This window comes from Myxocyprinus asiaticus, chromosome 40, assembly GCF_019703515.2.
Source record: "Myxocyprinus asiaticus isolate MX2 ecotype Aquarium Trade chromosome 40, UBuf_Myxa_2, whole genome shotgun sequence".
NCBI lineage: Eukaryota > Metazoa > Chordata > Actinopteri > Cypriniformes > Catostomidae > Myxocyprinus > Myxocyprinus asiaticus.
Genome location: NC_059383.1, coordinates 13780594 through 13793802, shown reverse-complemented (window position 1 = coordinate 13793802; position 13209 = coordinate 13780594). Strand labels below are relative to the sequence as shown.

Below are 13209 nucleotides of genomic sequence, written 5' to 3'. Positions count from 1 at the left end.
CCAAACTCTGAAAATAAAGTGGAACATCAAATTATGTCCCTGATGATCACTGTCGTAGCTGTTTAATGAAACAAAAATGTATGAGATTTGTGTTAAACTATCTATAGGTCATGGTTTATTTCTCAATTATTATTATTGTTTATATATAATTTATATTGGTATTTTTCCACCTGTTGTCATAGAGTGATTTTTAAGTTACTGCAAAAGGTGCCGGTGAAAGAAGGTGGAGAGAGAAAAATGTTTGGACTTGATATGAATTTTTTGACCACTTCATTATTTTGATTATATTTTTGTTTCATTTGAAGTGAAATTTGAATTTAGAAACATTTTTGGTTTCATTTTGTTTTGTTTCACTAAATTAATTCAATTGTTCAAAATCAAAATCGACCGGTAAAAGTTAAGATTTCTGATACAATCACTGTTAATACCAGCCATGATTTGTGTCAGTAGATGAAAATTATTAATATTACTTAAATTCCCTATAATTTAATGGAGCGTACATCCAAATTCTGAAGAGAATCACATTTTCTATGCATATAAAAGGAGCGTGTCACTGTCATAGAAATATTTCTATTCTTCTAATTCATTGCATACAGTCCCTTTACACTACCAACATCTTATAAATATGCTGTCTTTGTTTATATCGCTGGAGTTTAACAGGGAATGGAGTATACAGTATAACAGGACACTGAAGGTGCAATAACAGGAGAAAAACCTCTGAATTAAATTGCACTTGACCCAGCCCATTAGCACGTCGCACGCTCTATTTTGCCAAACCCGTTTGCGGCTAGAGTTAGGCCATGCTTGCACGCAAACACCAAAACTTCATGGCCATGACCACTGACTTTGAGCTTATGACTTAAAGCATAGCGCTGCGCTTAGCGCTAGCGCAATAGGCCCCAAAGGTGAGTAAATGATGACAGAATTTTCATTTTTGAGTGAACTATCCTTAACAGAATGCTAAGGACACTGAAACATGCTTGTAGCTGTAGTATCTCACCTTGTCCAGTGTAAGCATGTAGAAATTGCCAATGTCGTTCTCTTGAGCATGCTTAATCCGGGCACGGCATTCCTCCTCGTCAATCATCTCTCCAACATACTCGTTAACAAAATCCCCCTTAGTCAGGGCATTAAAGACACAGAGTTAGTCAGAAAGGAGACTTGACCAACAAAAGCGAACTTCCTCCACATCCACATTGACTATCAATATTATGTCTTTTACAATGGATTGTTCTGTATTTCAACCGAAAATTAAATTTACAGGACTTAGTCAGCTGCTCACTATCAAACCTAGGATGCTAAAACTTGTAATGAGGTTCCATTTAATTTACAATACTGCCTCAGAAGATAGCTGCCTATGTAGACAACAGATCACTAGGTTTTGCTGACAAGCTTAATTTTCAGGACATTGCACTTTTTACCTTTTTGATGTCATGCACACAGCGCAGCCCCCAGCCTCGAGACAGTGTCCTAAAGATCTCCACCTGGCAGTACTGACGTTTGGTGAAGCACTGGTTCTGGCAGCGCTCACCTGCAGGACACACCTGTGGGTGACACTCATACAGCAGCATACGGTTGATGCACTCCGAGTCCATACCGCAAGGGTTCTCATCCGTTGCTTTGCAGTTACAGCGAGGAATCTCCGAAAGGTCTGCCGAGATGATCTGCACTTTGCCGATTGGTTTGTTCACCTACAAGATTGTCTTGTTAAGACATACACTGGCATTATAGAAAGACCGTTATTGGTTTCAACAATTAGTAAGTGAGGGGGCCTGGGTAGCTCAGTGGTAAAAGACGCTGGCTAACACCCCTGGAGTTCGCTAGTTCGAAACCCAGGGCGTGCTGAGTGACTCCAGCCAGGTCTCCTAAGCAACCAAATTGGCCTGGTTGCTAGGGAGGGTAGAGTCACATGGGGTAACCTCCTCGTGGTCACTATAATGTGGTTCATTCTCGGTGGGGTGCGTGGTGAGCTGGGCGTGGATGCCGCGGTGGATGGCGTGAAGCCTCCACAAGCGCTATGTCTCCGTGGCAACGTGCTCAACAAGCCACGTGATAAGATGCGTGGGTTGGCGGTCTCAGACACGGAGGCAGCTGGGATTCATCCTCCGCCACCCGGATTGAGGCGAATCACTATGCGACCACAAGGACTTAAAAGTGCATAGGGAATTGAGCATTCCAAATTGGGGGGAAAAGGGGAAAAAATCCCCCCAAAAAATAAAAATAAAAAATGTAATAAGTGCCAATAGTTGCTTTTTGGGACTCTCGTTTTTCGGCAAAAATCTATGCCGATAGTTTCAGATAATTGTTTTTTAATTCCTCCGTGTTCCTCCTCTGAAGGATTCTAATTAAAGCTGAAAAAGTTATAACTTTTTCAGTGTTAAAATACTTCTATCTCAGCTTAATATGCGGAGACAACTATAAGAAAGCCATTCATAGGTTAATTTTCTCGAAAACTGTAAACACTGTGTCTCTGTGGCACTATAAAAATTCCTGTGTTTGTTTTGAGGGACCCGCTTAGACCCACCCCAACAATGTTACTCAACCAATGGCATGAGTTGGGGGCAGGACTATCTGACGGTTCGAAGAACAGCAGACTAGGGGCAAATTCGGAAAGCTGTATAGAAAATGTTATTTTTGCAATTACGTTCGTGGTGCTAGTTTCGCAGAAATTACATACTTCAGCTTTAAAACGACTTTGTTCTACAGTATAAAAATGGCCTCTAAAGGTAAAATAAAAACAATCTATCATCATTGACAATATTAATCCATATTTTTATCCTCACTTCAATGCATATATTGTTATTTGATTTTATAATCAAATTGAGGGAAGATATGCAAAGAAAAATGCAATTATATGGAAACATGCCCCGTCAGCACATCATGTCTCCAACTTCAATTACAATGTCCTTAATCTAGTACTTAATCTAAATCATTAATAAATAAAAAATACTTAAAATAAATAACACTTAATAAATTAAAAATACTCAAATATAGAGCACTGTACCGGAGCCAAGTCTCTGTCATTTCAAAATAAGAGTCCCAAAATAAGTACGTATATTTTGGGCTTGTTTATAGATAAAAGTCCCGCGTAATTAGTGGGATTTTGGTTGCAAATGCAATTCTGGAATTTTATTCATTTTTGGTTCTTGTAGCCTCTATGTCTGTGCCTGCCATAGAAAGGCAAAACTATGATTTTATTTTTTTTATATTCTATAAATCGATTTTAAATGCTATCGGCCGATTAATCGGTTGTCAGCCTTTTCCACCACCTTAGTTATCGTACCGGCAAAATCCACAATCATTCAACCTTTATCTGGTATAACTAAAAGCTGGGATTAAATCTCTTAGTGTACATCTCACTATGGACAAGTACCTTGATGTGTTTGTAAGGTGGAGGTTTCTTGTGATTTCTTCTGTCCTCCTGGAGTTGTCTTAGTTCTTTCTCGGCCTGCAGTTCTTTAAACCTTTTGGCAGCTTCTTCCAAAGCTGAAACCATATTGAGCATTTGAATTTGAGAAATATTACTCTTTTTTTGACAATTATTTAAAACTCTGATGCTTCAAAAGGGGCCACCTCATGAGGAATCAGATTTTCCTTGATCTTTTAAGATAAAAAAAAAAAATAATAACTTGATAAAGGAATAAAATGCAATGTAACTTTCAAAACCCAAAATTTCCTCTCCAGTCAAAAAAAAGAAAAGAAAAGAAAATTACTTACTGATATCAGACAGATCAATACATTTTGGCATGACCTGGTCACGGGTGCGGTAATAAGAAAAAATGTCAGATAGATATACAACTGTTGTCTCTCTGCACATCATTATGACTGTTGGATGGGGCAGTTCAAAACTATGTTTTAATAAAAAAAGAAAAAGAAAGGCCTTATCTTAGGATCAGAGAGAGGGTGGGAAAAAACTACATCTTTAAAAACTACATTCTGACTGCTTTTGCTGGCAAAACTTTACTTACATTACTTACAAGTGAATGTAAGTGGAAAAAGTTAAATAATAAAAATGTCTGATATGACCTCTTTAGGGACACTTCAACACTCATTTCAGCTACATAAAGAACCACATTTTAGCAGTAGGTTATGCAAAAGATACCTTTCTTATAGGTAGAGTCAATTCCCTTTCCCATTTTTTCTTTACTGTTGGCGTCACCTTCCATGTAAGGGAAAACACGGGCTTGGTAGGTCCACAGATAGTCATTAGAGCCAAAGAAAAGAACCGGGAACTCTCCGATATCGTGTCTTATGCGTAAGATATTCTCTGGGATGTTTTTGGGATGGCTGACCTCTGCTGGCCACCATCTAACAAATAATAGAACAAAAACTGATTTAAAAACAGTGTAGAATGATTGTACAAGTCAAGAATGATGATATTATTAAACGTTTGAAAGGAAGTTTTGTGCATGCTGACCTGTAGCGGCCCACTTTAACCCACACTACCTCCTTGTAGTGCGGTTTTCTTCCAGCACGACAGTCGTTGCAGTACCAGCTGCCTTCTGGCATGTCAATACTCAGACACTCTCGGTGGAATGCTGCAGGACATGATTCACAACACAGCAGACTACCTCCTGTACAGAGAAGTGATACAAACACAGAGAGGAAATGCTTCTGATGAGGAAATGTGTCTGATAAGGTCATAGAAAGTTTCTATAAGGGAACAATATATTAAAAGTTCCTTAACACGAAATTAATAAGGTTAGGCTAAATTAGTTTTAACAACTCATTATAATGAATTCTAAGGCTATTAATTTTAAGGTGATTATTTTTGCAATTCTGTTTGGTGACACTGGTGGTGACACCGTGCATTTACTGTACAGAGAATGGAGACTTCACGTGCAAGCAGTGAACCAGGCGTGGACCAATTGCCATATCTCTTTGCATTGCCTGAAAACGCTCACTCGCTTTCATCTGAAAGCCAGAAGATTTTGACCAACTTCTAATTACAGCATGTCCACTGATTTTATGGCATATATACATATACTTATACCAAAGATTATTACCTGTAAAATGTGTCAAATTAATTCTATCCGCAAAAAACCCCCTGAACATTTTAACCTGAACATATTTAAATAATGAAAATAAATGATGACTAACCAATTTCTTGCAAGTTCTTTGAGACAAAGTATTGACAAAACAGTGAGAGCACTACAAAGAGACCCAAGAGCAGAGGAACAGTTCAAAGGATTTATTAACAGTAAATAATAAACTTCAGCAGAGTCGTGAGAATCCTCCGTGAAGAGTGCTCCCACAGGTGAGCACAAGCTGTGAAGGCGAGGAGCAGAACCACAAGGAGTCCTCCGCTGAAGAGCCTTTTTAATGAAGAACTAGTGCACAGCAGACTGGAGGGTAACCACTCTCCCGACACGCGGGCAGAGACGAGGAATCCTCCGTTGCAGATTCGTGAGGCAGGGAACAAGTGTACAGCAGACTGGAAGGAAACCACACTCCTGACACTCGGGCAGAGACGGGCAACCAAACAGATACACGAGACAGGACCAACTAGGCAGAGAGAGTGAGGGAAGTTACTTCACATCAAACAGCTTTCTATAATGATAACACACAACATACTACAGACTACATTCAACAATACAGCCCCGACAATGTCACAACGAAGGCTTTAAATGGGCAGGGAATCAGAGAGGAGACAGGTGCTGCCAGTACGTTAATTAGCGGCATAATCAGCGTTCCCATGGGAACAATCAGTGTTCCCATGGACACACTGATCACACACGCCATCAGCTTGAGAGACACATGAGGGAGAGAAAGAAAAAACAAACAGAACATGAGTGTCCGAATCCCGACACAGACCGAAACCGAACCAGACAGGAAGTCAGGATCCAGACAACATGCTCCGGACACGAACAAGACCAACTGAAGAGCGCACGGCGGTAACTCACAACCAGACCCGTGCGCTCACACAAAGAATGTACACGAAACACAAGACAGACAGGTAATGACGATGTCACGGTCCCGCAATACAAAATCCCAGCCTGACAGAATGACAGGATTGCGACATCACCGAAGAGCGAATGGTGGTAACTCACAACTGGACCCGTGCTCTCACACAAATACAGGACAAAATGGGAACATCAAACAAAAGACAAGACAAACAAAACAAGCACTAACATTGTTTGTCCGGAAATGGGGAAAGTATTTGGAGTTTTTGGAGGGCTCTCAGGTGTGGCGTGGAGAGTGTAGTATAGTTTTAAGCGAGTATGATTATTATATATTTATATATATATATATATATATATATATATATATATATATATATATATATATACACACATACACACACTACCGGTCAAAAGTTTTGAAACACTTGATTGAAATGTTTCTCATGATCTTAAAAATCTTTTGATCTGAAGGCGTATGCTTAAATGTTTAAATGTTGATTGTATATATATATATATATATATATATATATATATATATATATATATATATATATATATAGCTGTGGTAAGCTCTAATGTGGGCACTTACTGCGGCAGGGGAATGGCCTCCATGGATACTGGCCGTGACAGGGGAAAGGCCTCCGCGAGCACAGAGAGCTGCAACTGGGGAACGTCCTCCGTGGCTGTGAGCACAGGTAGTGACAGGGGAACAGCTTCTGTGGCTTTGAGCACTGGCAGTGACAGGGGAACAGCCTCCATGGCTGTGAAGACCGATATGGACTGGGGAACAGCCTCCATGGTTGTGAGTACAGGCAGTGCAGTGACAGGGGAACAGCTTCTGTAGCTGTGAGCACTGGCAGTGACAAGGGAACTGCCTCTGTGGCCGTGAAGACCGACATGGACTGGGGAACAGCCTCCGAGGCTGTGGGCACAGACAGTGACAGGGGAACGACCTTCGTGGTCATGAGCACAGGCAGGGAAGGGGAAACGGCCTCCGTGGCCGTGGGCACAGACAGTGTCAAGGGAACGACCTCCGTGGTCGTGGGCACTGGCAGCGGCAGGAGAACGGCCTCAGTGAACGTGGGCGCTGGCAGCAGCAGGGGAACGGCTTCAGTGAACGTGGGCGCTGGCAGCAGCAGGGGAATGGCCTCCGCGGCGGTGAACGCCCGGCTGCTCCTCAGCCTCCTCCGGGCAGTGATAGGTTCGTCAAACTGGACCATCAGAACTTGCAACTTGGACACCACGTCGATATTCTTGAAGCTCCCTTCAGCTCAGGCATCCACCAAAGCAGAAACAGCATGACTGGCTGATCCACACTACAGCAGGGCCGGATCAAACACTCGGCAGAGCTCCGTGGCAAATTCTAGGACTAAACAGTGGCACTTCCGGTGAGGAGTGTGATGACGTATGCCACCTTCACTGACTCCGACGGGAAAGCAGAGGGCTGCAATGAGAAGTACACAGCACTTTGTTTAAGGAAGGTGCAACAAGAGTCCGCCTCACCTGAGAAAAGGGCTGGAGGATTGGGGCAGGGCTCGAAGCGTCCAGAAACGTGGGGAATTGCCAGAGTCAGTTAGGGCACTTTCTGGGTGAGGCCGGTATCGGGAGACTGGTGGAATTGTTGTATGACAGAGGTGAGCTCAGCGAGCTGCAATGCCATCATCACCAGAGCCCGGTAATTAGCAGAGATTTGATCATGCTGACGTCCCAGAAAAGCTCCCTGCTGAGACTGGGCGGAAAGAAGAGTAGACTCCTCTGCTGGGTCCAACATGGCTGGATTGTTTTGTCAGAGAGCGAGAGCGAGACAAAGAGACCCAAGAGCAGAGGAACAGTTCAAGGTTTTATTCACAGTAAATAATAAACTTCAGCAGACTCGTGAGGAATCCTCCATGAACAGCGCTCCCGCAGGCAAGCCGTGAAGGCGAGAAGTGAAACCACAAGGAATCCTCCGCTGAAGAGCCTTTTGCATGGAGAACTGGCACACAACAAACTGGAGGGTAACCACTCTCCCGAGGAATCCTTCATTGAAGATTCATGAGTGCAGGGAACAAGTTTATAGCAAACTGGAAGGTAACCACACTCCTGTCATGCAGGCAGAGATGTGCAACCAAACAGATACACGAGACAGGACCAACTAGGCAGAGAGAGTGAGGGAAGTTACTTCACATCAAACAGCTTTCTATAATGATAACACACAACATACTACATTCAACAGTCCAGCCCCAACAATGACACAACGAATGGTTTAAATGGGCAGGGAATCAGCGGGGAGACGGGTGCTGCTAGTACGTTAATTAGCGCCATGATCATCATTCCCATGGGAACAATCAGTGTTCCTATGGAAACACTGATCACGCGCGCCGGTAGCATGAGAGACACACGAGGGAGAGAAAGAACAAACAAACAGAACATGGAGCATGAGTGTCCGGATCCCGACACAGACCAAAACCAAACCAGACAGGAAGTCAGGATCCAGAAACCATGCTCCTTACACGAACAAGACCAACTGAAGAGTGCATGGCGGTAACTCACAACCGGACCCGTGCGCTCACACAAAGAATGTACACGAAAAACAAGACAGACAGGGAACGATGATGTCACGGTCCCGCCAGACAAAAACCCAACCTGACAGAATGACAGGACCGTGACCTCACCGAAGAGCGCACAACGGTAACTCACAACCGGACCCGTGCGCTCACACAAAGACATGACACGAAACACAAGACATGGGACAACGATGTCAAGGTCCAGCTATACCAGTATAAATTAAATATATTTATGGTGACATTTTTTTAATGATTGTTGTGATGTATCATGAACCATAATTAATTCAGATTAATTCTTTAAAATATGTAATCGATACACAGCCCTAATTTCCATACAATGCAAGTCAACAGGGTCCAAAACCTCCAAGCTCCAAAAAGAGCATAAAGGCAGCATAAAGGTAAATGTCAAGATTTATAGTGAAAAAGGAGTTCCATTTTGGTCTGTTTCTCAACCCAAAAACCAATCGTATTGCTTCAGAAGACATAGATTAAAACACTCTAATTGTATGGATTACAGGTTGACTGATATATCGGTTTTACCAATTAACAGGTGCTGATAGTTGCCTTTTGGAACTATCGGTTTTCTGCAAAAATCTGTGCCGATAGTTAAAGATTCCGAGTTTTTTCTTATTATTCTTTTCATCAGTTTTTGATTCCTCAATCAATAAAAATCAACTGGTGAAATATACACTGGTGGCCAAAAGTTTGGAATAATGTACAGATTTTGCTGTTTCGGAAGGAACTGGTTTAATTCACCAAAGTGGCATTCAACTGATCACAAAGTATAGTCAGGACATTACTGATGTAAAAAACAGCACCGTCACTAATTGAAGAAAAGTCATTTTTGATCAAATCTAGACAGGCCCCATTTCTAGCAGCCATCACTCCAACACCTTATCTTGAGTAATCATGCTAAATTGCTAATCTGGTACTAGAAAATCACTTTTGAAAGCTATTTGGTTGGTTAAATAAAGCTTAACATTGTCTTTGTGTTTGTGTTTGTTTTTGAGTTGCCAAAGTATGCAATAGACGGGCATGTCTTTAGGTAAATATTAGGTCAAAAATGGCAAAAAAGAAACAGCTTTCTCCAGAAACTCATCAGTCAATCATTATTTTGAGGAATGAAGGCTATACAATGCTTGCAATTGCCAAAAAACTTAAGATTTCATACAAAGGTGTACACTACAGTCTTTAAAGACAAAGGACAACTGGCTCTAACAAGGACAGAAAGAGATGTGGAAGGCCCAGATGTACAACTAAACAAGAGGATAAGTACATCAGAGTCTCTAGTTTGAGAAATAGATGCCTCACATGTCCTCAGCTGACAGCTTCATTGAATTCTACCCGCTCAACACCAGTTTCATGTACAACAGTAAAGAGAAGACTCAAGTATGCAAGCTTTATGGGAAGAATTACTAAGAAAAAGCCACTTTTGAAACAGAAAAATAAAAAGAAAAGGTTAGAGTGGGCAAAGTAACACAGATATTGGACAACAGATAATTGGAAAAGAGTGTTATGGATCTTAAACCTACTGAGCTTTTGTGGGATCAGTTAGACTGTAAGGTGCATGAGAAGTGCCCGACAAGACAGCCACATCTATGGCAAGTGCTACAGGAAGTGTGGGGTGAAATGTCACCTGAGTATCTGGACAAACTGACAGCTAGAATGCCAAAGATCTGCAAAGCTGTCATTGCTGCACGTGGAGGATTTTTTGATGAGAACTCTTTGAAGTAGTTTAAGAAGTTCTGAACATTTTTTTCAAATTGTAATAGTAATTTTTCACGTTAATAATGTCCTGACTATACATTGTGATCAGTTGAATGCCACTTTGGTGAATAAAAGTATCAATTTCTTTTCATAAGAGCAAAATCTGTACATTATTCCAAACTTTTGGCCACCAGTGTGTGTGTGTATATATATATATATATATATATATATATATATATATATATATATATATATATATATATATATATACACACACAAAACTCTTCATCTGGTGTATATATAGGCTATAAAAACTTAATTTGTTAAATACTTACATACAGACCATTGTAATGGAGCCAAGTCTTTGTCATTTCAAAATTGAAATTTTTCTGGTTATTATTCGGATTTTGGTTGAACAATAAACTGCTTCTGGGGATTATAATAATTTTTTTTGGCCTCTATTTCTGTGCCCGTCATAGTAAGGAAAGACCAAGAAATGTTTCATTCTATATATCAATTTTAAAAAAACTATCAGCCGATTAATCGGTTATCGGCCTTTTCCACCACCTTACTTATCGTATCGGCAAAATCCAGTATCAGTCGACCTCTGGTACAGATTACCTTTATGCTTCCTTTATGTCCTTTTTGGAGCTTGGAGGTTTTGGACCCCATTGACTTGCATTGTAAGGATATAAACACATATATTTGATGAGAGAATGATCATTTTTGGCTGAACTATTCCTTTAACCTTTAATATTATGGTTTAGAACAATACAAGTAAAACATTTATATAAACAGAGGTTCAAATGATTCTAGCAGGACAATCCTTTATTACACAGCAGGGACTGACCTTCTGAGCAGACAAAGCACCAGCTGACGTTGACGTGTTCATGGTTGCGGCAGCCTTTGCGTGGTGTGAAGTGATTGGGACACACTATAATGCTGTCGGTCAGTGTGACAGTACCAGCAGGTATACAGTCGTCATTGGCATGATATGCCACAGGGCATCTGACACAGTGAGTTAGCTGGCCTGAGACAAAGACACAAAACACTGTAAATTTCAGAATAAATGCACCCACAATCATACTGTCAAATTTTCAGATAAAAGTGCACAAAATGTTTAAAAATCATTATTACAGTTATATTCTGCTTTCAATAAATAGAAATAAATGGGATTAACTGTGATTATTTTATTGTATTGACAGCCTTAGTTTTTAACAGTAGGAAAACAAATCTGCAACAAGTTTTGTGAAAAAATAAAATAAAAATCTTATTTATGAGTATTCATTCTTCAAGAATAGTTTGTACTTGTGTCACTCTATTGTGATTCTACTTGCCACTGTTGCCTTTAGCTTGCTCAGTGGGGGATTGTAATATAATTTTCTTTGTAAATCTGCTTTGGAACAATATTTACTGTAAAAAAAAAAAATAAAAAAAAATCGCTACACAAATGAATCGGAATTTAATTGAAAATGTTTCTTTTCAGGTTTATACATCTAACATCACTCTAATATTGGGCAGAAAAGGATAAAATGTCAACTTACGATAATATTAAGTACATATTTTACAGTAAATATTTGTATAATTTCTTTTGGCTATAGTTCAATGACAATATAAAAGCTAATTATTTAATTTAGCAAACAAAATGTTGCCTTTAAAATACTGCATCATGCTTCTTATTTTCTCACTGAATATAAATAGGTCTTTATAAATGAGAATATATAGCTCCCTTTATATTATAATACTTTCAAACTTTGAAAGATGAAGCCCATTTATCGCACTAAGCACAACAAACCTTTAGATATGGCCGGATTGGCTGGGTTTGTGATGAAACACGCCAGACAGACATGGAGGGGACAACGAAAGGCCAGGTTCAGAGGCACTGTGGGCGCATGGCTGGCAACACACTCTCCATGGTAGAACTTCCCACATTCAGGAAGCATACAACGCCTAACATCGTCACTCAGGCCCTTACAAGTAAAGCATGAGTGTACACCTATTGCAACATAATAATGATAAATAAATAGGTTACACTTCCAAGAAGCAATAAAACAGTAAAATTACTGGAAGCCTTCAAAAGTGTTAAAAGTGGCATGTGTATTATGAAGCAGGTACTCACCAGATGTGCACTCCTGACATAAAAACTGTCCTATGGGAGACTCTTTCAGTCCTATGCATTGTGGGTGAAATGTCCCACAGCACTGTCCCTCACATAGAAGCAAATCTCCCTGCTTCTCACACACCTTTAGAAACAAAGCAGAGGAAGAAGTCATTAAAATATTTCTTACATTTCTGGCTATCTTTGGAAAGCAATACTAGCATAGTCCACTACTACTGCACAGTCTGTGCTGTTTACTGCCTACTATTTTCTAAATAGTGTGTGAAATAGCAATGCTATGCAATGCTTAGAATTTAAAATGGTTGTATGCTACATTGTTGTCAAGCATACTGAAAATCTGCATAATGTGTACAGTATACATACTGTATTATGTAATGAGTAGCATGGTAGTATGCTTTTACAAACACAGCTATTGTCTATTGAAATTAGTGAGAAGTTTATTTTGAATGATTAGCTAAACCAATTAGCTTTGCAAAACTGAGATTAAGCTATCTATTTTAAGTCTTAAAAATGTTACAAAAGTGTGTCCAACTAAAAATATCATTTGAAAGTGTACTTTTGTTTGGTGTGGGAAAATTTGGTCTATGGTTTAGCTTGGAGAAATTATCCCAATAAGTATAACAAATACAGGTCATTGTCATTCTGTATAGTGCTACAGATATGCAGTAATTTTTCATGCATATAGGGCTGAAACAATTAGTCGATGTTATCGACAAAGTCGACAATAAAAAATTGTCGACAAGCATTTTCATTGTTGAGCAGTCGTTTCATCTCATTTAACGTAACATGAAATCACAATAAACTCTGATGATGACGAGCAAAAGCAGCACTGTAGTTCGCGCCTGACTGAGAAGAAGAACTACACAGATCACAGTCCAGATGCACTCAAAACTTTCCAAACAGTTTCAGGTGATGTAGATCACAAAGTATGAGG

At 40.0% G+C, this 13209-nt stretch overlaps 2 protein-coding genes across 2 annotated transcripts in view; both read right to left on the bottom strand.

The window, feature by feature from the left end:
• The window catches only part of LOC127431017 (histone-lysine N-methyltransferase NSD2-like), a 37482-nt gene that overhangs the window by 5917 nt on the left and 18356 nt on the right, over positions 1-13209 (bottom strand). Inside the window, exons 11-18 of the mRNA XM_051681196.1 lie at positions 12276-12399; positions 11952-12152; positions 11007-11186; positions 4418-4574; positions 4103-4308; positions 3374-3486; positions 1422-1691; positions 1001-1117 (exon numbers count right to left, since the gene is read on the bottom strand). Of these exons, the coding sequence (XP_051537156.1) occupies positions 1001-1117; positions 1422-1691; positions 3374-3486; positions 4103-4308; positions 4418-4574; positions 11007-11186; positions 11952-12152; positions 12276-12399 (1368 nt within the window). The remainder of the gene's footprint in view (positions 1-1000; positions 1118-1421; positions 1692-3373; positions 3487-4102; positions 4309-4417; positions 4575-11006; positions 11187-11951; positions 12153-12275; positions 12400-13209) is intronic.
• Positions 4651-7927, bottom strand: LOC127431027 (uncharacterized). The gene is made up of 2 exons (XM_051681217.1): positions 6493-7927; positions 4651-5505 (listed from the first exon to the last, which is right to left on the bottom strand). The coding sequence occupies exons 1-2, from the start codon at positions 7121-7123 to the stop codon at positions 5195-5197; spliced, it is 942 nt and encodes a 313-aa protein (XP_051537177.1). The 5' UTR covers positions 7124-7927; the 3' UTR covers positions 4651-5194.

Bases quoted from the DNA above. Each gene is read 5' to 3' on its own strand.
- LOC127431027 (XM_051681217.1), bottom strand. From the start codon at position 7,123: ATGGTCCAGTTTGACGAACCTATCACTGCCCGGAGGAGGCTGAGGAGC. The intron at 5,506-6,492 runs GTAAGTGCCCAC...CTCTCTGCCTAG, and splicing joins GAGGCCATTCCCCTGCCGCA to TTGGTCCTGTCTCGTGTATC.